Raw genomic sequence first — 26,408 nt, 5'->3', positions numbered from 1 at the left:
TCTGCCGCTACGTTCTGAGTTCAAATTCCACCGAGGTCGACTTTGCCTTTCATCCTTTTAGGGTTGATTAAATAAGTACCAGTTATGCACTGGGGTTGATATAATCGACTTAATCCATTTGTCTGTCCTCTCTGTGTTTAGCCCCTTGTGGGTAGTAAAGAAATAGGTATTTCATCTGCCGCTACATTCTGAGTTCAAATTCCGCCGAGGTTGACTTTACCTTTCATCCTTTCGGGGTCGTTAAATTAAGTACCAGTTACGCATTGGGTCAATGTAATTGACTTAATCCGTTTGTCCTTGTTTGTTCTCTCTGTGGGTAGTAAAGAAATAGGTATTTTGTCTGTCCTTGAGTTCAAATTCTGCTATGGTCAACTTTGCCTTTCATTCTGTCAGGGTTGATAAATTAAGTACCAGTTGCATACTGGTGAATAAATATAAAGCATTTTGTCTTATACTCTAATGACTCCACCACTTAACAATTCACTCATTTTTAATCACCATTCAACAATGTTCTTATTAAGCAGAGCTTTATATATCCCATCTGGGTTTTTTTTGCCTTTTTTCACTTGAATACTGGAGGCACAAGTGTAGATGTATGGTTAAGAGGTTTGATTCTTAATCAACATGATTTCAGGTTCAGTCTCACTGTATAGCATCATGGGCAAGTAGCCTGAAACCCACCAAAACCTTATTGAGAGGACTTGGTAGACAGAAGATGAAAGAAACCCACTGTGTGTAATATCATCATCCACATTTAACATCCATTTTCTATGCTGGCATGGGTTAGATGGCTTGACAGGAACTGGCAAGTCCAGGAGTCACACCAGGTTCCATAGTGTGCTTTGGTTTGGTTTCTACAGCTGGAAGACCTTCCTAATGCCAACTATTTCACAGAATGTACTGGGTGCTTTTTATGTGGCACCATCACCAGTGCTTTTCGTGTGACTCCAGCACAGGTGCTTTTTACATGGCACCAGCACCCACACTGATGCTTTTTACATGGCAGCTTCATTTTCAGATACCAATTCTGTTATGGTGGGCAGGTCCTCTTAAGTACAGCAATGTGCCACATACCTTGGTGGCGCAATGTGTGTGTAACCTTGATTTGACAATAGTTGTGATTGCTACAGTCATGTTAAGAAATGTCATTCATTTCCAATATTTTGCAGAAAACATGTCTAGGCATGGGGAAATATTACCTTGCTTTAAAACAAGGGTTGGCAACAGGAAGAGCAACTGGCCATAGAAAAGCTGCCTTAATAAACTCCATCCAAGCCATACAAAAGGATGATGATGATAATGGCTGGATGAAGGTCCCTCTAATTATGACACAACTTGAATAATAACATAAATATTACAAAGCATGTAAATGAAGGAGAGAAAGAGAGAGGAAAACAGAGAATGAGAAAGAGAACAGAATCACAGCTGACAAGTACAGTCTACTTATCCATCAACCAGTTGTTGTCATTTATTAGCCTGCAGGTTAATCTTGACTGAGAAGACTTATGATCTAAGGCTTTCCAACCATAACCACCCTACCTCTTCAGATGTAATTTTTTTAATACTATATTTTCTAATATATTCTAATTTTTATAAGACAGTATATTGTACTTTGAGAGATTTACCTGCTGTTTCTCTTACCTCATTAACCAATTTCTATATCATTTTCAGTTTACCTCAGAATGTCTGAGGTATTCGTCACAACAATCTACTTGCATTCTGAGCCAATACCTGCTTTTTAAACACACAAGTCTCTTTGAGAAATTTCTCCATGACAAAATATTACAGCTAATACTGTTCCATGTATGTCTATACATTGTTATATATACCAATATTTTAATCCTTTTGTTGTCATATATCTGTTGAAATACACTGATTTTGATTCAATATATTTTGAAAATTACGAAGTATTTATAAAATGCTTTTATAATTATCAAGCTGGTGTCTGAATCATAAATTGACATAGAATTTCAGGAATACCAGAGGGACTGGTATTAAAAGGGTTAATCTAATACTATTGCTAATGAATATATTAATTTACATTTAAAAATATCTTAATCAGCATCATCATTTGCTTAACATCTGTTTTCCATGCTGGCATGGCTTGGACGTTTTGACAGAAGCTGGCCAGCCAAGATAGCTGTCCAGGCTCCAATTGTCTGTTTTGGCCTGGTTTCTATGGCTGGATGTCCTTCCTAATGCCAAGCATTTCACAGTGTGCTGGGTGCTTTTAAATGCTGCCGACACAAGTACATTTTACAAGGCACCGGCACGAATGCATTTCACATGACACAACTTTAAAGAAATGAGCCCATGTTTGATTAATAAGAAACAATTTTTTTTCTTTTCTTCAAAAATAAAAAAAAATTTACATTCAAATAGAACTGATAAGAATTTGATTTAAAAATAATGAAAATAGACAAGATGTGATAAGTGTAAGGTTTATTTCAATAAACATCAAAATAGCTGATATTAAGACATTTCACTATTGATAGTTGGCCCGCCGAGATGTTTTGATCATTAGATACAGAATAAAGTAGAATGAAGAACAGCGAAGAAGAGTAACAAATTAGGATACTGAAGCAAGATAGTCTTTGACTTCAGATGGTTCAAGGCGCCGGAAACCTTGAGCATTACAGATTCCAATTTCTATGTTGCTTTCTGTCATCTGCCCCTCAAAGCTTTCCTTCAATGTTAAAATAGCTGTGTGCACAGCATCTTCAAGTTCCAAATTTTCATTATACCTACAAGCAGAATAAACATCAATTTAATCAAAAATTAAACAGTCCAGATATGATAACAGACAATATTTCTCAAAAACTTGTTAGAAGATTTCTGAAATGGTTATCAAAAAACATTACAGCTTTTGAGATATAAATGGTGTCAAACATGATTATAAAGATAATAATTATAACAACCAACACACTAAACTTCTTATTGGTGTTTTCTTAGAGTCATTATTTCTAGGTGTGTGGTAAGTTATAAAGATAGCCCAGTAAGAGCTATCAATATATCACTTCAATAATATATATCAGATATGTGAAATTTGATATTTCAATGTCTGATACCTCTTCTAAAGTCAATCAGTGTATGTGTGTTACAAAAAAAAAAGAGAGTTGTAAGTGGCGACACAGCTACATCACACATATAATAATTCTTGTTCAATGTAGTTTGCACAAGACTCAAATTCTCTTTAAACCAAAAAAACAGTTTTGAAAGTATAACAAAAAATATCTCTTTATTTAAAACAGTGCTTCTCAAATTCTGTTTCACTATGGCTTCTTTTTTTTTTTTATTAACACTTCTTTAGTGCTCCCTTTGCTACAATTCAATGAAAAAATTGCTGCTGACAAGTTGGTCAGCATTAAAAGACTACTTGTACCTAAGTCATCAATATAATATGGAATGTCAAAACAAAATTTTAGCCACTAATATTACCCGATGATATGCACAACTACAGAGTATTTAAACAGGAGACAAAGACTGGGAAAAAAAACCTGTACAGCTGCATTTATCACTCACCACCACAGGCCACCTTGTTTGTCTCCACTATCCCCAGTACAACCTAGTTTGAGAAACACTGATTAAAAAAACAAATCAATACAAATCTGAAATGAATATAAAATACTGACCTTTTTTCAAGAAAAGTCTTCCCATTCACATAATTTTTACCCATTGCTGTAGCCTTCCACGCAAAATATGCACCCTGTGAGGAAAAAGCAAAATTATCAGTTCTGTAGTTCATGCAATAATATTAAATACATTTGACACAAGAGATATCATATAAGTTGGTATCAGAAAGTTCCCAAACTGGTTCTGTAGCACACCAATAGATGGCAGCACATGGCTGTGTGTGCAAAGAGAGCAAGCAGTGAACCTTTATAAGGCAATGTATCAAGTGACGTCACTGTGTTTACTATGCAAGTTGTGAAATTTGTGTTTTTGTGATGACATGTATGTTGTAGTCAGCAAGTTTGTCAGAGACAGGAACAAAGAACCAACGTGAAATTTGGTTCTTAAACTTGGAAAGTCTGCTACAGAGACATTGAGCATGCGTTGGCAAGCCTATGGCGATGAGGCAATGGGTCATCCTCAATGTTTCATAAGGCATGACAGTTGCAGCTCAATCAAGAGGATGATCATCGTTTTTTGCTACATCCGCAATATTATGCATTGAGAATTTGCCCACTAGGACCAGACTATCAACTGAGAGTTCTTCTAAGACATTTTGAAGCATTTGAGGAAGGAAATTCAGAGAAAGTAACTGGATCTGTGGAGCACGAAGGATTAGATTCTTCATGATGACAGTGCACTCTGTCACTGAGCTCTACTCACTCATGAGTTTCTCATGAAAACCAGCATGGTATCACTTGCACACCTGTCCTATTTGCCAGATTTAGCACTTGCAGACTTTCAGCTCTTCCCCAAGATGAAAATGCAGCTCAAGGGTCACCATTTTAACACCATTGTTGAGATCAAAAGTGAATTGCAGAAGGTCCTTGACTTGCTTACAGAAAATGACTTCCAGGCTAGATTCCAAAAGTGGCAGGAACACTGGGACTGGTGTACTGCTGTGCAAGGTGACTATTTCGAAGGAGATGATGTTAAAACTTGAGGTAAATAAGTTATTCTTTCTTAAACATAACTAGTCTGGGAACTTTTTGATACCACCTCATAATTATGAGGTTGCTAATAGCATACAGCCCAACAATACTGATATGTTTTTTCCTTCATACATCACATTTAAGAGCATGAAAATAGAATATACAATATAACACAAAAAAGGATAAGCAAATACATTAAAATGCGAGAACATTTGTCTTTCTCTCATCCTTGGTTTATTTGTCATTGAGTTTAAAACAATGAAGGGAAGACAATTCATTAACTCCTTCTTTTGGAATTGTTTCCTGCTCCTTTCGTTCACATGTTATCTACTCTCACTTATCACTTTCAGTAGATGTCTTATTCTGGGGTCAGAGAGCCAATTTTATAATGTATGGTAAAAATTAAGAATACTATAGCTTTGGTCTATAGTATCACAGTAGAAGATACTTGCCCAAGGAACCACACTAAGGGATGATGGAATAGATCCTGAAACCACATAATTGTGAAATGAACTTGACCACCCCACTAAGCTTGCATCTGTAGTTAGCAATAAATATGGTATATATCTGTACAATAATTGCTTTAACTAAAACCATTGCTCATATTAGTATAAAAAATGCATGCTAGTAATTATAAGTAAATTAATAAAATTGCAGTAAGATAAAATATGAAAACCTGAGAACGTTTATTGCCATTAACCCTTTTGAGACCAACCTGACTGGGACCACCTCTAATTCTATTATATAAATTCCCTATTTTAATGTGATCTAAATTAAACCCTCTTATCAAACTTCCATGTTAACAAAAAAGTTATTTTACTAAATTTCCTTATTTTCAAAATTAACTAAAACAAAGGCAGTGTATTTCAACAGAAATATGGTAACAGAAGGGTAAATGTTTAGTTTATGCTCTAGACATAATTCATAATATAAATGAATGAACTATGAGAATGTGTTTTCTGTGACAGAAAATAACACCTTCCCTGATGCAGGTCTTCATAAATGAATATGATTATATCTGTATAATTATTATGCAAGTAACATCAGTCACAAATTTTGGCACAAGGTCAGCAATTTCAGAGGGGAAGGGGAAGTCGATTACATCGACCCCAAGTGCTTGACAGTACTTACTTCATTGACCTCAAAAGAATAAGAGACAGCTGATCTCAGAACATAAGGACAGACAAAATGCCACTAAGCATTTTGCCCAGCATCTTAACAGTTCTGCCAGCTCAGTGCCTTATCATGCAAGTAATATCATCACCGGTAATGAAGGACTATAACAAGAGATGAGGCCTTCTGCTAGAACAAACCCATTCAATCTCTTCATCATCATTTTAATATCCACTTTTCTATGCTTAATTCTAGTGTTTGATGCCCTTCCTGCTACCAATCTTCACCTGCTTTCAAGCAAGCTAATATCTTCCTTATGGCCAGACATGTTTCCACTGAAGACAAAAAAACCAGTGATACTACTTGTATAATGGTGACAAAGACACACACAGACACATTTACATAGATATATACAACAGATGCTTCTTACAGTTTCTGCCAATCAGATCCATTCACAAGGATTATGTTGGCTTGAGGTCACAGGGGAAGGCACTTGCCCAAGATGCCATGCAGTGGGACTAAACCTAAAATTACATGATTGGGAAGTGAACTTCTTAACCAAACAAACACAGCTCTACCCATCCAATTTGTGCCAGCATGGAAAAATTAGGTGTAAAACAATGATAAAATTCGTAAAATTGAAGAAGACAATAATTACTGAAAATACAGATTCTCAGTTGAACACTTGATTAGTACTTTGATGGGTGACTGCTTTGAGTGACCCAAATGCTGTAAGCCTCGGGTCACTCTGTAAGAATTATGATGAGTGGGTGACATAATCAGTAAATAAGTTGGGCAAAATACCTTGTATTTGGTTATGTTGTTTTACATTTTGAGTTCAAATCTTGCCCAAGTTTACTTTGTCCTTTCAAGACCAATAAAATAAATATCAGGATTAGTACAATCAACCATATCCTTGAAGGCAGCATCTTAGCACAGCTACAGTGCAGTAACTAAAATCAGTAATAGAATATGTTAAAAACTTACTGAAGGATCACATTGATATAAATATGGCTTCTGCTCATCTTCATCCCAGCCAGCTACCAGAAGAGAAACACCAAATGGACGAACACCTCTACAACAAAAAACAGTTTAAGATAAGCAAATAATCATTATTATAAAAACATGGAAAAGCAGACACAAAATGATAATGGTGACAAGCCAATATGTTATTTGTTTTGTATTGTTAAAAATGCTATGAAACAATGCAAACAATTACTGGTTGGAGTTAACTTAATTAACAGAATTTCTTTTTAAAAAATGCCTAAAACCCTGTACTTTATTTACCCAATCAATAATAGTACTAAAAATATAAAATATCACATAGTTGGCCATGGCCAGGTACTCAAAAAAAGTTTACAATGCACACATCAGAAATCTCGTACCTTATTTTGTATATTTATTGCATCTTCAAAAGAGCAGCAATAATAATAATAATCTACTATGCCTAGTGACACCTTTTTTTCAGGAAGAGGAAATAGATTATAAAGCATTGTCAGAACAAGATAGTAGTTTATTTTATTGATGTCAGAGAAATATGAAAAATTTAAACTTTAAAATGTGAAATAACACATATTTACACATCATCATCATTTGACATCCATTTTCCATGCTGGCATGGGTTGGACGGCTTGACAGGAGCTGGCTAAGCAGGAGACTGCAGCAGGCTTCACTGTCTGTTTTGGCATAGATTTTACAGCTGAAGGCCCTTCCTAACACCAACCACCTTACAGAGTGGCCTGGGTATTTTTTACATGGCACCAGGCAAGAATATGGATTATGAAATTATTGCATTGCCTGCTGTGTGTTACAGAGAACTTCCATCAACAGTAATTTGACAAATGTTTGATGTGGGGGATGTAGTTAACTAAATTGACATAATACACCACTAACACCTTTATTTTTTGACCTTTGTAGGTTGAAAGGTAGTACCTAGTGTACAGGGAACAAACTAAATGTTATATCTCTTAAATTATAAATAAATAAACAAGTGGGAGTGCTAGATTCCCTTGTTCGAAAATATAAGGACACAGATCGTGTCGTATAGCCAGCAGGGGACGATGTCTCTTGAGGCTAAATTACAGCAACATTCGTCCTAAACCAGGACTGCCATGTTATGTTGGCAAACAATCTTTACTACAAATAAACAATTATCAATAATATTATTCTATTTTTATCAAGAAACACAACAGTTACAAGGTTGAAGTATTTGACTACTAACATGTTTAGAAGTTCATATTTAACTATGTTGACTGTTATTTTGTTCCCTGAATAAAGTACATAATTCTGTTTACTTAAGTTTGCAAAAATTATCTAAAAAAAGCGAATTTTATTATTACAAATGCTACAAATTTGTCCTTTCGGGGTCGATGAAATAAGTACCAAACTAGTGCTGGGATCACTATAATCAACAAGTCCCCTCCCTACAAATTTCAAGCCTGGTGTCTTTAGCAGAAAGGATTACAAATGCTTATGATATCATAAGGTTAATTGCTCAAAGTAAGTAAAAATGTTAAGAATTAGCTAACATTGCTTCTAGCTTCGGAAGCACGGGAGACAACTCAGTACATTATTGCATATAAAGCCTCGTCAACTGAAGTATGGGATTCACCAACTGATTCAAGCTATGAAAAAAAAAATAATTACTCCAACAGACCAACCTCACTAATACAAGCATATTAAAATGTATGTGAAAAAAAAGGAAAAATTTTTTTGACGTAATTTATAGTGTTTTATAAGTTTACCACGAAAGTTAAATTTACTTACCCAGACTGTGTGAATTCTTGCATAACATTAGCAACTCTTTGGACTAGCTGAGCTGTAGGAATCTGTTCTTGGTAGACAAGATAGTACTGTTGAGCAAGTTTGCGAGCACGGCGCACCAATACTCTGCAGAAAAGGAAAGAATAATTCTTTAATAGAAATACAGAACTTAAATAGTAGTGATGTCTATATTTTTGTTTATCTGATATAGTCTGGTATAAGCTTGCCCTTGTCTTTGACAAGCGGCTTTGCACATGAGTTTTAAAAAATGCTAATCGTTAGTTGTGGAAGTCTCACAGTTGGTTACGTTATCAGCAGAACAGAAAAACTTGCTGAAGATAAGTGAATTGTATCTTTTTATGGAAATCTAGCTGAAAAGTGAATTCTTTAAGATTAAAGAACTTAAGAGGAGCTGATACTGTGAATATTTACCTATAGTCAGGACCCATTCCACTGTAAACCATTCCAATATTCTTAGTCAAGCATTCAACTTTATGAATGCTATGTTCTTCATACAAGATAGATTTTTGTTTTTTCTCAGTGGCCAAAACTACACCATTGGATGCTGAAAATGTAAAAGAATTTTTTTTTAAACTCTGAAACATAATGATGCCATCATTAATGATTTTCCTAATTAGATGTATTACATTAAAAATCTATTTTTATCTTTATTTCTACCAACCGCAACACAAGAGGGATTAAGAACTGCAACTTTTATTGAATTCAAGTACAGGTAAAAAAAAAACGATTTCCCAAACTATGATGGTCCAGAACCTCTTATAATCTGCACTAATTTACAAGCAAGAACTTCAAAATCCCATGGTTGCCAAACTAGTTTACTGGTATCTTGCACAGTACAGTATTAATAACCTAGTATAATATATAGTAATCTACATCATCATCATCATCATTTAACGTCCGCTTTCCATGCTAGCATGGGTTGGACGGTTCAACTGGGGTCTGGGGAGCCCGAAGGCTGCACCAGGCCAGTCAGATCTGGCAGTGTTTCTACAGCTGGATGCCCTTCCTAACGCCAACCACTCCGAGAGTGTAGTGGGTGATTTTATGTGCCACCGACACAGGTGCCAGACGAGGCTGGCGAACGGCCACGCTCGGATGGTGTTTTTTATGTGCCACCGACACAGGTTTGTTTAATTTAAGGTGTGTAGACCAAAATGAACACCCTTGGTTCAGCAAAATCAATAATCTGGAAAGGCTTTGAAATCAGAGGAGCCAGAAAATCAATGTTGTACATGTAGTATTTATAGTATGTTAGTAATAATAATAAATAAATGCGCCCTTTTAAAGCCTAGCCAGGCTCATGGGCCCGGTTTCCATGGTGTATGTGTTCCGCAGCTGGATGGGATGCCAGTCCATTGCAGCGATACTCATTTTTGCCAGCTGAGTGGACTGGAGCAACGTGAAATGAAGTATTTTGCTAAAGAACACAATGCATCGCCTGGTCCAGGAATCGAAACCACAATCTTACGATCATGACGCTGACACCCTAACCACTAAGCCATGTGCCTCCACTAGTATGTTAGTGATATTTATTTTATCAGTTGCAAAGGATAAAAAAAAAAAGAAAAAGTGTCAATCCAGGCAAAACTCTGAGTTCCTAAAACAATACTGAAGGTCATTTTATATAGCAGAATAGCATAAGACAGAATATTAAGGTTAGTAAATTTAGTAAGAGATAAAAACAAAATTAATAAGAAGGTAAAACAGTACAAGTAGATGGGGTGTGAGGTAAAGGTGCTTAACTACTGAGTACATGACCATTATTTAAAATTTTACTACACCTATTGTGTTATGTTTCTGGGTAAAGCTCATCATACTGCTTGCCTCAGTTTGCCTAGTAAGGTAACCAATATGACTATCAACTGAGCTGACAATTACAGGTAATGTATTGTAATGTAGAGATGATATATAACTGCTTAACTGTTAATAGATCCCATACTGACTATACAGCTGAGTGGTTAGCAACAGGAAAGGTATCCAGTTGTTAAAAAAAAATTGTTGCAACAAAATCTATTGCTGCGCTAGCATGGAAAAGTGGATGTAAAACAGTATTTTAGAAAATAGAAAGAAAATGAAAATAGTTGCTAGAACTATAACCTTTAAAGTACTCTTGGCCTGCAAGTATCCTGTGTCAATGTCATGTAAATGTGCTCATACCGGTGCCACATTAAATGCACCCAACACAGACTGTAAAATGCTTGGCATTAGGAAGGGCATCCAGCTATAGAAACCAAGCCAAATCAGACTGAAACCTAGTGTAGCTTTCTGGCTTGCCAGCTCTGGTCAAACTGCTCAACCCATGTCAACATGGAAAACAAATGTTAAAGGATGATGATTTGATAAACGATAATGAGAAAAAGAAATATCAAGCATTATCTGACATGAAAATTCACAAATGGAAATGTAGTATTGTATATTACCTCACAGTACACAGATGACTAACCTGTCACACATGTAGATCGTACTAATAAAGTGACAGAGCTAATAAAAACAGGAATTCACATGTACATCTATAAAAATTATATTAATGTATTTACCTTTAATCCCAACAGAGGGTGCACCAGCTGCAACTGCTGCCAAAGCATATTCAATTTGGACAAGTTTACCTGAAGGGCTGTAAAATGAAAATAAAATAAAGAAGCAAAAAAAAAAAAACATTATTCAATTGCAAGTATTGATAGGGTTTTAAGTTGATTCACAATTTTAAAGTGTTTTACAATTGCATCTTAGTGCAAACTACTTAACAGAGTGACAATAAAATCGAAGAGGATCTGGGGTTTTTTTTTTGAAGGTGCAACTAACAACAAAATTGAGAAAATGAAATGAGATGTAGCTAAAATAAGAGAAAACCTTAAGAAAGAAATTTAAAAGAATGGTGATGAACTCAAGGCAACTCTGGTTGAGAAAAAAGAGACAATCTTTACACTGTACAAAATCAAAAGAGCAGAGAGGTTGTTATAGGAAATGATTCAAGATGTCAAACCCAAATTGACATATGCCTAAACATGACAAATCTTCAAATATTCTAAAAATATATTTGAAGACAAACAGAACAAAACAAATCCTGATTAAGTGAGCTGTATAGGAATGGCATGGGTGTGACATAAATAATTAACAACAATAAAATGCTGAAGTACCCACAGGATTTTTTAGTAGTGTGTCCACAAAAGAACCTGATAGAAATACCCTACAAGGTACTAATTTATTAACTATGGAGATAAAACACACAATTACATTGAAGAGGTACAACTCTCCTAGACCTGAAGGGTCATCAAAGAGATAATAGAATCACTTCTGAGGTCAAAGGAGTTAATTTTCATCTTTTTATTAGCAAGCCATATAAGATATATCCAAGGAACTGAAGAAAGCTAAAATTACTAGTCTTCAAGAATGGGGATAGGTGTGATTCTGGAAACTATGAACCAGTAAGTCTCACCAGTGTTGTGAGTAAAATTAGGAAAATCATAATGAAGAGAAAGATAGTCAGATATAAGAAGGAACATAACAGTTTCATTTCATCTATGGCAGATCAACTGTATCACAGATAATGATGAAGAAGAAAAGATTGGCAAGGAAGCACATCAGCATAGTATGAAGCAGTATCATACAACAAGAATCAATATTTGGCCTACAAGAATCACTGATTCTTGTAACCTACCTGAACTGATCAATAACAGTGAAATATTCTTCCGTGCAAATGCCATACCAAAATTTGTGAAAGTAGTGATCATGATAACAAAAAAAATGCAGATTTATGAAATAGGAAGAATAACAAGTATAAAATAGCCGAATAAAAAATTTCATAAGAAAAAGACAGTAAGTAAGAATGAGAGTAAACAAATTCGTTTCGTGAGTTGTGAATATTTTGAACAACCTCAAGGAGAGGGTAGTTGTGAATACTTTGAACCCCAAGAAGAGGTTGGTCAATCAGAATCAGGTTTGTTCCTCAATACCTTACCGCTACGGAAACCCGAGACTTCGTACGGAACTTGTGATCATGAAAAGATTAGCTTTTTGAACGTTCAATAGGAGATTTTTAAGTAAAAAAAAATATTTTCAATTAATGAAAATTAGGGAAAACAATCTTTATATACAATAATCCAGCAATATAGCATTATACGCACGCAAGTTTCTCGTGAATACTTTATACAAAAATTAACGACATCCTTTCGATTAGTCTCGAACTTGCCAATATGTACAGAATTAACAGCTAAAGATGTTAATTGTACGGTTTCCAATTGCGATAAGAACTGATTTGTTTTCATTGACCAATATTTATTTCTTTTACCCAACAATCTCAAAGCTTTCAACACGAGGATAAAAACATTTTAAAAATACAATTAAGCAAAGGCAGTTAAAGTACAAAGTATTTAAAAATAGAGATATTCAAGATGGTAACAACATAATTTTACAAATTGATTTAGTAACTTACAGATCTTACGTTTTCGGAATTGTATAGTTAAGAACAAATATAAATAATAGTGAAATATCTTAAAATATTCCAAAGCGACAAAGAGACCGGTCATGCCGCGAATGGATGAGAAAGCAGAAATTGAACGAGTTTCAGGAATTCCTTAATATATATTTCCTTGAGTTTCAGAATAAAATAATCATAACAAATGATAGAGACAATAGAGTATTCCGTAAAATAAAATGATCAACAGTGAAAAATATCGTAATATAAATAAATAAATATGAAAATACATTACCTAAATGTTGTCAGGGAAAAACTATATCGTTCAGACATTTTGGTTAATGAATTGTTTTAACGTAAATTTCATAGCCGAAGATAAAATTAAATGATGAATAAAATATTACATACAAATTAACTAAAAACTTCAAATATAATATTTAATTAAAATAAATAGTATTGATTTCTTTTATTTTTGCTGCTAATTCTTAATTTCAGATATTGTAATATTTATACGTAACTAAAGTTTATATATATACCATAAACTAGTTAAGCTACATACAACATGTTGAGAAATGTAGTTCTTCGACTGGAACGAGATATTTTTCGATTATTGAATTGGAATCAATCACCAAGTAAGATTTAGTTTTGAAATTATATTTATTTATCAGTTGTAAGTGTTTGTGTTTATCGATTTTGTTTGAAAAATCTTGAGACTTCATTTGAAGCTTGGGCCTACACACTATAACATTCAGCGCATGTTTCAATGTCAAACACAATCAACAAATATTTGGGCATTCCTTCGATATAGCTCGACAAAATCAAAACATTTCACTTAAGGTATTTCCGTGGGTTATGGAGTATAGATATAACGAAATTATGCCAGCAATATCTTATTTTAAACTTGAAGAAAAAAATGCCTTGCATATTTGTTCTTGCCGGTTTCGTGTGTGTATGTAAAATCCGCAAATTTCCAAGCAGAAAACGGAATCGAACTGTCATTTGCTTCCACAGAAACACCCGAAGTGAAATATTTTGATTTTTGTCAAGTTATATCGAAGGAATGCCAATATTTGTTGTTCGATTTTTATTTGAGTGAATATAATCTCGTGAAATTGCTGTTCTTTATCAGTTACACGTGATCCTGTAAGCCTTACCCATAAAATATTAAGAGACTGTCTGCTTATACATTTTAATATTCCTGATAATTTTATTTTTTTCAAGTTCAGTTTATAGTTGTATTTTCTTTTAAATTACAGCAAAGCCACAGCCAAACTTTATAAGATAGGGTTGACTGAATGGACTCAGTATATAACTGGTACTTATATCGATTGTTGAAGGATTCAAATTTGTTTAAGTCCTGGGTATGACTTTAAACTGCATCCTGTAGTCGGACCCTCATTCAGGAATTCTGGAGTTTTAAAGAATGTGGAGTCACCTCTTAGCTACTGTTGTTCTGTGGTCTATTCTAACCCCCAGAAATGGCACCTATCATGGTCCCAACTATAGGTTAAACAGTATGTAACCATCCGAGCCAGGGTACCTTGAAATCATTGGGATGCAATATGTGAACTGTTTCGAAAAATGAACTAATTGAATCAATGGCAAATATCACTAGATACTGAATGGATGAACAGACAACAAACTGTCAACTGCCAGGGTCAATCAGTTCAGTTAGTGAGCTACAGTTATCATCTATGTAGTTGTGGTGTGTGCAGATGAGATATATTAGCTAGCAAAAGACCAATGTGATTAAGATCAGCCCAGACATTCATGCCTCATTGCTTGATCTGGCGTGGAAGAGTTACATTAGTCCGGGAAAATCACCCAATCTGGTTATTCGAAAGGTTGTTTTTAACGGGATTAGAAATCAGAATGTATAAAAATCAGTCTAAATTTTATGCAACATAGCTAGAATCACAACCCAACGACTTACTCATATCCTCTGAACCAGAAGATAAATCACCCAACTCCACCCAACAATTATTGGTATTCTACAAAGCCCAAATGAGACCCACAGTGGGGTAATGCCCCCAAAGCTGGGATGGTGGTACTGCAGCACAAACACAGACCCACAAGCAAACTGTTTGTTTTCTCTCTCTCTCTCCAATTATAATGGCTTCTGTTTTTCGGAAATGGTTGACTCATGTCGCCTCTATCAACCCACTCATCTCTTAACTCCTTTCTTATGACCAACCCTTTCAGGCCCCGTATTAATCTCCCGTTTCGGCTTTCCATCGCAGATCATCGTTCCTCTTGAAATTCTTGCTTGTTCATGTCTTTCTGCAAGTATTGTCTTACAAACATTCAAGAAGAACATTAATAGCTTCAGTTTTACCTGTGCCAGGTGGTCTGAAAATCTATAGGCACTGCGTCTTCCTTAAACCCGAGCAAGTAAAAAAAAGTATCAGGTGATAAACGAATTACCTCCCTAACCTGTAACGTGTAACGTTATTGAGGGAAAAAAGAATCCTTCTGAACACTGTTATCAAAGATACTAGAAAACTAGAGCCTGTTCACTTTAAACCAGAAGCATTAACCCTTTTGTTACTAAATTTCTGTTAGAATATGCTGCTTTTGTTTCAGTTAATTTTCAAAATAATGAAGAATTGAAGCAAAATAACTTTCCATTATTAAGCAGATGTTTAAAATCTAAATTTACATTGAATTTTGATGGAAGGTTTTAATTTAGATCACTTTTTCTCCTTCGCATCCTGTGCCTCTACCATCACTCTATCCCCTGGGTTACATAGATTTCTGCCACCTCCCTGCTATCCCAGTCATATTGCCTTGAATACCTATCTCAGAATACAGAGTTCTCCTGTCACTCATCCCACTATTAGGCATTTCTCCCATCACTCGTGCTTCTTTGTAAAGAGATGGATGAGCAAACAGCAACATGGTGTTATAAAGTTCCTTTAGTGGTGATGAGGACATGGATAACTCTTTAGTGATGGTGTCATGAGAAACACATCCAGTACACATTGTAAAGTGTGTGATTGTTAAGACCCTTTAGTCTAGTCAAGGACATGATTAAAGTCACCTCTATACCAGTGACATAGACAAGCACCTCCTACTCTCTGTAAAGTGGCTGGTACTAGGGAAGGGCCAGATAACCCATGTGATAACCCTTCCCACTACCAACCCAATTTGAGAGACAGATTTATCCAACTCATACTAGCTTGGACAGCAGACATAAAACAGAAATGGTGGTGATAATTATGATTTATTTAATTTCCTTCTTTAAAATCTGATCTATAATATTCTTTGTGATCCATCTCCAGAAGTACTACCAGCCTACAGCCTACCTTCTTGAAACTGGAGAAAAAGCTATTTCTTTGATAAACTACCTGTGTGTTGAAAACATGTACCCAATTCTGAGAAAAGTCTGTTAGGAAATTAGAAAAATATATCAGAAAATTTCTAATCCATATTATAAATACAATGAAAAAAGTTTATAATATTTTTTTATTAGTTATATATGAATTATTAATTTATTAATTAATTAATGGAAATATTAAATTCATGTTTCAGAACCAGCTCTAGCATTTGTTACAACCAATACCGAAAATGACGTTTACCAGAAGGCCTCAGATATTCTCGATTCCATTTTTGAAAGTTTCTTGTGGGGTGCCCCAAAAAGTAGACGATCAACTGAAAAACGTAAAATGCGCAAAATGTCAGAACTGAAACATTATGAACATGCAAGACCAAAGAAAAATATTATTGCGTGTCTTCAGTGTGGACATTATCATGAAAATGACACTATTTGCGGTAAGAACTGTTAAAGAATCTAACATCTTATTATTAAACACAATTAGTTTCTTGGCAATACTGTTGTTACTTTTATTATTTCATAATGGTGTTACATGTTGTGAATAGAAGGCACCCATGGCAAAATACACAAGAAAAAATGTAGTTTAATAAAAGGTGTAGACTTAAGAAGTGGAATATACTGTAGTGCAGACTATTTTTTAAATGATGTGCCACTTGGGAAGCACCTATGTGAGTGGCACATAAAAAGCATCCAACATACTCTACTAAGTGGTTGGCATTAGGAAGGGCATCCAGCGGTAGAAATCATGCCACAACAGACAGTTGTAGCCTGGACAGCTCCATGTCAAACTGTCCAACCTATACCAGCATGGAAAGTGGACATTAAACATTGATGATGATGAATGAAGTAAAATTTTATATTGGTTATAGCAGTGTTGCTAAAAAGTTCACTTCCCAACCATGTGGTTTTGGGTTCAGTCCCACTGCATGGCACCTTGGGCAAGTGTCTTCTACTACTACTCCAAGCCAACAAAGCTCTATGAGTGGATTCAATTGACAGAAATTGAAAGAAGTCCATCATATATATATATGAGTGTGTATGTTTGTGTTTCCCCATCTCAGACATCACATGATAATTGTAAGATAGTGTCAGCATCACACAAGTTCCCAGTCTTCTTTGAAAATATGTCCGGCCATAGAAGACTTTTTACCTTACTTTGAAATAGGTGAGGGTTTGCAACAGGAAGGGCATCTGATCTATGCTAGCTTGGAAAAGTAGACGTTATCATGATGATGATGATGATGATATACATTACATTTCAATTTATGTTATCCCTGGAGGTATACAATGTACAAGATTTGATTCACACTTGGAGCTATAATTTCTAAACTGCGAGTAATAATGTTTTTATACTCTAGGACACTGATGCATCTCTAAAGATGAAATTAATTAACTGAAAATTCTTAATCTTAATCCTGTAGCAGATACATGACATCTGTAGAACTTATTGTTATCTAATTTATCGATTTTGATACAACATTTGGCGAATAATAGTCATTTTGGTCACCAATTTACTGTTTTTAGTGGATAGAAAAACATGGGATTGTCTCTGCAACTCAGGCTGAACAAACACTGTACAGAGTATTTTTATTCAAAAACATCATCATCACCCTTTTTACATTTGCTCCTTTTACTATAGGCAGTATTCTGTGGCCAGATGCTCCACCTGTTGCCAACTTCTACTTCCTTTTCAAGTAAGGTATTTTATTCCACTGATCTTCACACATGATAAAACTGCTAAGCTATTAGGTATTATTCACATCTGATGTAAACATTGTTACCATTTTTGTTCATATGGTGACAATGTGAAACATGCTGAAGCATACACATTCACAACAGGCTTCTTTATAGTTTCCATTCAACAAATTTCACTTGTGAGATATTGGTCAGCCCAAGGGTATAGTAAAAGGCACATATCTGACAGGGCATGCAGGGAGTGGAACCCAAAAGCATGTGATTGCAAAGCAAACTTCTTGACCACTTCATTGATCTTTTGGCCAACATACCTTGCGAAAAAATTCACATTATATTTCTACAGTTTCCATACTCAAATCACAAAACGTTGGTCAGTCCAAAACTTGTCCAAAGTACCACTGAGGAAGATCCCACCCAGATCACATGGTTGTAAAGCATACTTCTTAACCACAATGATTGCAAGTTGTATTTTATTAGTGACTTGTTACATCAAATATATAGGGAAATCAGTACTTAGAAAGAGTGACTTGTGACTGAGAGATGAGTTATATTATAAGAAATTATTCAGTTTCATTACCTGTCATTATTGTCTTTTTGTCTCACTTCGAACAGGTAACTGCTACGATAAAGTACGACAAGAGACTAAACTCATGCAGAAAGCTTTTGAAGAGGATCTGAGATATTCTGCTCCTCTACAAGAAGTAGTGGTGCTTTATGAAAATGAAAAAGAAGAAAGCATTCATGATAAATATGTTGTGAAAGTGAAGAAAACTAGACCTTCATGGTTTGCTAAAAACTTATTAATTAAAGCTAAATGAGTTTTTGAGATTGGTTTTTGTTAGTATTTTATATTAAATGATTGAAACAAATGCAATGGTTGTTATGAATTTATTTCTTATTTTTTAAGCTGTTCTTCATTAAAAAAACAGTAAAAACACTAAAAAGTTTTGGTCAAACTAAAGGGGTTAACCCAAACAAAAAAAAAAAAAGAAAAATGTGTAATGGGTGTAAAACAACTTGCTGTAAACGAATATTTTAAAAAATGCGCACTTGTGAATGGGGGGGGTTGGGGAAAGGACTCGGAAAATTCACATCATCAGACCATGGCCTTTAAACTCTAGTGTTTGACCCGAGCAAAAAAAACAAGAAAAAATAGTGTAATAGATGTACAACATGTAGTAAACGAATATGAAAAAAATGCACACTCACAAACGGAGGGGTGAATGAGAGGACTTTACCAGCGCACATTTTTTTTCATATTCATTTACTACATGCTGTGGTGAGATGACTCAGAACATATACGATGTGAATTTTCTGAGTCCTCTCCCCCATTGCCCGTTCGCCAGCGCGCATGTTGTTCATATTCATTTACTACATGTTGTTTTACACCTATTACTCTATTTTTTTTTGTTTTTGCTTGGGTCAAACACTGGAGTTTAAAGGTCAAGGTCTGACGATGTGAATTTTCCGATTCCTCTCCCCCACCCCCCGTTCACCAGCGCGCTTTTTTTCATATTCGTTTAGAGCAAGTTGCTTTACACATTATACTATTTTTGTTTTTGGCTGTGGTGAGACGACACTGAACATTCACGATGTGAACTTTCCAATAATTAAAAAAAACTAAATTATTTTAAATTTACCAATACATACACACAATTTAGTGGTTTGCATCGCAGATGTAGATGGCTGTGGATTGTCAACATCAACAGCTGACTCTGACTACTCTTGTTTGATGTGCTAAAAAAGCAGTTGAGAGTTCCTTCAACTGTCTCTTTCTTTTCCTCAAGGATTGCATTATAAGGAGCAAAAGCTTCATGACAATCCCCCATAATCTTGGAAAAGCATTGAGCATTTGGATCCATACCCTCAAACATAGAAAGACCTTTTTTGACATATGCAAATGCTTGCTACATTTTCTTAATGGTAGAGTAACATGGCTCAGGTTCGACTTCTTTATTTTGCTGCTCATGAAACTCTGTCAAATCCTCATTTGTCAGGGGCTGCTTGTCTTTTTCAAATAAATCTATGAACTCCTCCTCCAAATCCATTTCCAGTTCTTTGCTTGTAGTCACCAACGTTTTGTTGATGGCAACATTATCAAACCCCTTAAAATCATTCATGAATTGCAAGCAAAGCTTCTTCCATACACCATGCATAGTTGTGCTCTGTACATCATTCCATGTCACTGCTATGTTCTGTACAGCCTTGTAGATATCGTATCTCTTCCAAAAGTCATGAAGTGTGACAAACTCAAGATCAGTTGCAGCTATTGCTTGCCACAACGTACACTTCATATAGTAACGCTTGAAGATAGCAATTATTCCCTTATCCATTGGCTGCAGAAGAGACGTGTTCAGAGGGAGGTATACAATGGTAACGGGGTCAAAATCTACAATGTTTTGCGGGTGGCCAAGAGCATTACCTAAGATAAGTAAAACCTTAAAAGGAATTCCCTTCTCCTTACAGTACTTCTCTGCTGCTGGGATAAAATGATTGAAGAACCAATCTTCAAAAATAACAACAGTAACCCATGCTTTTGAATTAACCATCCATACAATTGGGAGAGATGCCTTGGGTATGTTCTGGGCACAGGAGTTGTGTGCATGACACACAATGGCTTTAACTTAAAATCTGTAAAATTACCTTCCAACATAATGGTCACACATTCTTTTGAGACCTTGCAGCCTGAAATAGTTTTCTCCTTGGGAATGAATGAATGGTCTAGCAATTTTTTCTAATACAATCCAGTTTCATCATCATCATCATTTAACATTCATTTTCCGTGCTGGCACGGGTTGGACGGTTCGACCAGGGTCTGGGAAGCCAGGAGGCTGCACCAGGCTCCAGTCTGATCTGGCAGTGTTTCCACAGCTGGATGCCCTTCCTAATGCCAACCACACCGTGAGTGTAGTGGGTGCTTTTTTTGTGCCACCAGCACAGGTGCCAGGGGAGTCTGGCATCGGCCACGTTCGGATGGTGCTTTTTTCGTGCCACCGGCACAGAAGCCAGTCAAGGTAGCGCTGGCAAAAATCTGTTCGGGAAGAAACCTGTTTTCTTCGATGATTTTCTTTAATGCATTAGGAAATTCTGCTGCTTGTTCGTCAGCTCATGCACTTTCACCTTGCTCCTTAATGGAGTGATAACTTCTTTGCTCCTTAAATCTCGTGAACCATCCTTGACTTGCCTTGAACTCTACATCTCTCTCATCTGGATATTTTTTCTTCAGGTCCTCAAACAAAGATGCTTTCTCTTTAATAGTAACATGCTGACAATTCAACTTAACAATCCAAAGGAAAAAAAGACTTTCCATTTCTTCAAAGATTTTGCCCCTTATTGATGACATCTCTGAGGCTTCAGATTTGATGCGTGCTAAAATCTTGTCCTTATAATGTACAATAATCAATACAGTTGTCTGACTCATCCCAAAAGATCATGCAATTGCTACCACTTTTTCATCTCTTTCATGGCATTTTATCATAGCCAGTTTATCTTCCAGCATTATAGCATGACGCTTAGCACTTTCACTATGAATTTTCTTAGGAGCCATGGGCCAAAAAATAAAGTTACAAATGAGCGAGAATGAGAAAGTATCCAATTAACAGATGTAAACAAATCTGAATTCAAAACAATTGCGGGAATCACAAGTGACAACGACACCTAATGGTAGATATTGGATACAGTATAATATGAGCTCCAAAAGATCGATAGATAAGACAACACAGTTGATTTCATGATTTCACTTACTAAGCTACCCTACTTTATGGTGTGTATTTTAACATTTATAGTACATATTTTAATATGATTTTATATGCATTTCTTATTTATTGTACAGTGAATTGATTTTATGTGCTTTTAATGGTTTTCTAGTAATTTTATGATTCCACTATTTGTGGCAGACAGACATAAAGTCAAGTAAAATGACTTGACTTGATTTTTATTTTTCCATATATTATTTTTGAAAACCAGCATATAATCGAAACGACTTAAGTCAAGGTATACCTGTATATATATTTATGTGTGTGTGTCTTTGTGTCTGTGTTTGTGTCCCCACCACCATTGCTTGACAACCAATGTTGGTGTGTTTATGTCCCTGAAACTTAGCGGTTCAGCAAAAGAAACCGATAGAATAAGTACTAGGCTTACAAACAATAAGTCCTGGAGTCGATATCTTCAACTAAAGGCTGCGCTCTAGTATGGCCACAGTCTAATGACTGAAATATGTAAGAGAGTAAAATATATATATATATATACATAAATACATACATATATATATACATATATATGTATATAATATATATATATATATATATATATATATATATATAATCAACCCTGCAGGATTTTAACTTGGAACAAAAAGGTAAAAAATTAAATATTGTAGGGAAATTTCGTCTAGTGATCTCCCATTCCTTTCCATTTTATTCTAATTCTTGATATTATTAACACAGAAAATATGCTAGAAGATAGCAATTTTCAAGTGTGCACTTAAATTGCTAAGCTGATAACTCCATAAAATGCATTTTTGAAATAAGTACAAAGTCCATTTTAAGAAATAGAGAGAAAGAAAGTAATGTAAATAATAATGCTAAAATAGTCATTTATTTACAAGAGTAAAGTTCAAGATATTTGGAGGTTGAGAAAATATTCACAAGTCAACTATATTTTTCAAAAAGGAACTTGTATAATATATCTATGTTTTATAAAATGAAGTGTAATTAAACACTGGTTCTGGATTACTAATTTTATGAGAAGGAATTTGAATATTACCAAATATATTAAAAACTAAAAGGAAATTGAAAACGTATCCGGGTCAAAGTTCTAGTAACAAAAGCAAACATATCTTTATATCAGGTTATTAAATTTAACTGATTTCCTTCCCTAAGCCTTATTTTCAGTCATATATAGACAGACTTTCCTGCAATGAAGACCACTATATAGTCTCCATTAACATATAGTTTGCTCACACGTACAACTGGACATTTAGCATTACCAACTGATACTTTTCAAATGGGAACAAGAAGAGGAAGAAAATTATGAAGCAAATTAGAACATCAAACATGCCTTAATTTTAGCCACTAAACAAAGCCAAGATGTAATTTGTATGTAAGCATGTATGTATCATCATCATCTAACGTCCGTCTTCTATGCTGACATGGGTTGGATGGCTTGACAGGAGCCAGCCAGGTTACTGTGTCTGTTTTGGCATGATTTTTACAGCTGGATGCCCTTCCCAACACTAACTACCCCATAAGGTGGACTAAGAGCTTTTCATGTATGTGTATATATATATATATATATATACATACACACACACATACACTGGAGGCCTCTTATTGTGATCCTTTTAGGATGAAGCCCATTCAATAAAAACTGTTGACTGATAACAATAGCCATTTGGTAATATGTATGATTATAAGTGGCTTCCATTGGAGATATATATATAAACACAGATATTTGTTTTGTGTAACGGAAGTATACAACAAGTCTAACACTGATATGACTCAAGAAGATTAAGGGAGCATTGCTGATAAATGTGGTTTTCCTATAGTAATTGAAAGCAGCAAACAGGAAAACTTCAGATTTTAGCAGAACCTACTAAGAAAAGCAATGTACAATTTTTCAACACTTACACCAGCTGATCAAATCTTTATTTAGAACTGAATGAACTTAGCACTAAGTATCATGGCCACAGAAACTACACAAACAGATATTTTTTTAAAAGTGCTTATTACATATGGAGGATAAAGAAAAGGTAAGATCCCATTTATTATTTGTAAACTTTAAATTTCTTATAATAACAGGCACAGTTATGGTGGCATAGTTAAGTTTGTTTCTGAACCACATCATTTTGGATTCAGTCCCACTGTATGGCACCTGAGCAGGTGCTTTCTCTTAAAGCTATAGGCTGAACCAAAGCCTTGTGAGTGGATTTAGTAAACCGAACCCTGAAAGAAGTCTATCATATATGTGTGTGTGTGCATGTGTATGTGTGAAGGTATGTGTATATGCGTGTGTGTGTTTGTATCCCTTTGTTTTGATATTGTGTGATAGTTGTAAATGAATGAAACTGTCACACAAGCAGTGCCATTCAAGTCCAATATTCTGCAAAAAACATCTGGCCATGCAAAAAAATCAACTTGCTGTGAAACAGGAAAGGATTAGTGGCAAGAAAGGTTTAGAAAATTAGGAAAGGTATAGAAAATTAGACAGGTATAGAAAAAAGGTACACGAAAGGTATAGAAAAGAGTATAGAAAATCTGCCTCCATAATCACCATTCAGCCTGTGCAGGCATGGAAAAGCGGATGTTAAATGATGATGATGACACATCACATATGCATGCACATACACACATTATTTTCCTCTCAGTTTATTTGTGCTCCATCATTTATGCATGCTGACATTACACATCAAATAGAACATGCTTCCCTAATTCATTTCTAGTGTTAGTGCAATTCTTCATATTTATTGTCCTTGTTTTACTCCCATATAATATTGCACCTGATACACAAGCATAATATAATCTGTCCTTCACTGGAGAGAAAATCTTTTCCCTCAAAGAGTAAGTTTTCAACAAACAGTGTCTGTGATACATTCTTACTTCCCAATTTCACTCCTTTGAACTTGTAATATTAAATAATAGCCAATATCCTTCAAGTGGAGGCGCAATGGCCCAGTGGTTAGGGTAGCAGACTCGTGGTCGAAGGATCATGGTTTCAATTCCCAGGCTGGGCGTTTTGTGTATCTTTTGAGTGAAAACACCTAAAAGCTCCACGAAGCTCTGGCAGGGGGTGGTGGCGACCCCTGTTGTACTCTTTCGCCACAACTTTCTCTCACTCTCTCTTCCTGTTTCTTGAGTAATGCTGCGATGGTCTGGCATCCCGTCCAGTTGGGGGGAACATATACGCCACAGAAACTGGGAACCGGTCCCATGATTCTGGCTACGCTTGAAAAGAGCTGAAGAAGAATATCCTTCAAAGTAAAAGAGAGAGAGAGAGAGAGAGATGTTTTGAAAGGCAAATATATCCTTGACACATCACATAAGTTGATTCAATGACTCATTATATGATTATATGGGCTGTCATAAGCTTACTTCTTGTCAATATGTATGCATGTCTGAAGGCAGTAAGCTGACAGAATCATTAGCAGACTGGGTAAAATGCTTAGCAGCATTTTGTCCATATTTATGTTCTGAGATCAAATCCTGCCAAGGCTGACATTCCATTTCAACCTTTTGGGGTTGATAAAATAAGTAGTAGTTGAACACTGGGATCAATGTAGTCAACTTACCCACAACTGCTGGCTTTGTGCTAAAATTTGAAATGTATATATGCATGTATGTGTGTATGTTTATCATCAGTCATCATTTCTATGCCTAATTTTTTTCGATGCTTTCTCTCTTACTGTAGCCTTCAACACCTGGCTTAAAGCTACTTCCCACTCTCTCAGATATACCCCTCACTCAGTCAAGGTTTTTTTTTCCCTTTCTTTACTTTCTCTTGCAAGTTACTTGGCCATCTCATTAGTGCTGGGGTTACAAAAAAAAGTAATAAATATAGTGTAAAGAGGCTGGTGTTAGGAAGGGCATCTAGCAATAGAAAACATGTCAAAGCCAGCATTGGAGCTCAATGCTGTCCTATGGCTTCTTAGATCCTGTTATACCATCCAACCCATTCCAGCATGGAAAACGGACATTAACTAATGATGGTGATAAATGTCTGTTAAACAGCAGAACTAGTCTACATAATTCTTTATAACAGTAAAAAATCTTGATGATGTATTTCAGAAAGAATTATTCAATGCTAATTAGTGTGTGATTTCTTTACTATATTTTGCTCTTTCCTCATGGAACACAGAGTACTAGTAGTAGTAAATTGACTTGAACAAATAAAAAATTTTCCACAGAGATAAGCAAAGTAGGTACCCAACTCAAGATTACATAACATTAACTCTAATAGAACTGCAGTCTATCATACACATTTCCACATTCTAAACAATGACAACATAAAAAAAAAAGAAAACCAACATAAAATTAACAAATTATTTTTTCCTCTGTAACTCAAAAGGTAAGCTGAAATGCTTAAAACCTTCTTGTCTGGAGTTAATAATATATGTAGAGCTCATGAAGACAATGAGCTGGCAGAAACGTTACTGTGCAGAGCAAAAATGCTTAGTGGCATTTCATCTGTCTTTACATTCAGAGTTCAAATTCTGCCAAGGTCAACTTAACCTTTCATCCCTTTTTGGGGTCAATAAAATAAGCACCAGTTTAGCACTGGGGTCGATGTAATCGACATACCCCTTCCCTTGAACTTGTAGGCTTTGTGCCAAAATTTAAAACCAATATATAGATAGCTCATGATGGTAGTCTAATTCATTCTTACAAAATAAAAAAAAACAGCAGCATAGCACCCATGACCTCAGGAAACATGGTTTCATGCTCAGAACTATCAAAGCATGGAATAA

At 35.3% G+C, this 26,408-nt stretch overlaps 3 protein-coding genes across 7 annotated transcripts in view; 2 read left to right on the top strand and 1 right to left on the bottom strand.

The window, feature by feature from the left end:
- Positions 1-2,425: 2,425 nt before the first annotated feature.
- LOC115210689 (proteasome subunit alpha type-2) lies at positions 2,426-13,357 on the bottom strand. The gene is made up of 7 exons (XM_029779370.2): positions 13,211-13,357; positions 11,039-11,115; positions 8,913-9,045; positions 8,484-8,606; positions 6,705-6,792; positions 3,633-3,706; positions 2,426-2,744 (listed from the first exon to the last, which is right to left on the bottom strand). The coding sequence occupies exons 1-7, from the start codon at positions 13,246-13,248 to the stop codon at positions 2,570-2,572; spliced, it is 708 nt and encodes a 235-aa protein (XP_029635230.1). The 5' UTR covers positions 13,249-13,357; the 3' UTR covers positions 2,426-2,569.
- Positions 13,358-13,433: 76 nt separating this feature from the next.
- LOC115210943 (39S ribosomal protein L32, mitochondrial) lies at positions 13,434-18,818 on the top strand. Its single transcript, XM_029779733.1, has 3 exons — positions 13,434-13,547; positions 16,447-16,686; positions 18,557-18,818. The coding sequence occupies exons 1-3, from the start codon at positions 13,478-13,480 to the stop codon at positions 18,760-18,762; spliced, it is 516 nt and encodes a 171-aa protein (XP_029635593.1). The 5' UTR covers positions 13,434-13,477; the 3' UTR covers positions 18,763-18,818.
- Positions 18,819-23,175: 4,357 nt separating this feature from the next.
- Positions 23,176-26,408, top strand: part of LOC115210292 (PHD finger protein 14) — a 73,399-nt gene continuing 70,166 nt past the window's right edge. Inside the window, exon 1 of one of the 5 annotated variants that reach the window (XM_036502253.1) lies at positions 23,176-23,698. The gene's annotated coding sequence lies outside the window, so the exon portion shown is untranslated. The remainder of the gene's footprint in view (positions 23,699-26,408) is intronic. The other 4 variants (XM_036502252.1, XM_036502251.1, XM_029778805.2 and 1 more) reach the window with 4 other exon arrangements.

Source organism: Octopus sinensis, linkage group LG4 (assembly GCF_006345805.1).
Source record: "Octopus sinensis linkage group LG4, ASM634580v1, whole genome shotgun sequence".
NCBI lineage: Eukaryota > Metazoa > Mollusca > Cephalopoda > Octopoda > Octopodidae > Octopus > Octopus sinensis.
The sequence above is the reverse complement of the archived record's forward strand: the minus strand, read 5'-3'. Positions and strand labels throughout refer to the sequence as shown.

Coding starts and splice junctions, on each gene's coding strand:
- LOC115210689 (XM_029779370.2), bottom strand. CDS start 13,248: ATGTCTGAACGATATAGTTTTTCCCTGACAACATTTAG. Junction 11,116..13,210: donor TTTTCCCTGACAACATTTAG/GTAATGTATTTT, acceptor TTCATTTTACAG/CCCTTCAGGTAAACTTGTCC. Junction 9,046..11,038: donor ACCCTCTGTTGGGATTAAAG/GTAAATACATTA, acceptor TTACATTTTCAG/CATCCAATGGTGTAGTTTTG.
- LOC115210943 (XM_029779733.1), top strand. CDS start 13,478: ATGTTGAGAAATGTAGTTCTTCGACTGGAACGAGATATTTTTCGATTA. Junction 13,548..16,446: donor GAATTGGAATCAATCACCAA/GTAAGATTTAGT, acceptor TTCATGTTTCAG/AACCAGCTCTAGCATTTGTT. Junction 16,687..18,556: donor TGAAAATGACACTATTTGCG/GTAAGAACTGTT, acceptor CACTTCGAACAG/GTAACTGCTACGATAAAGTA.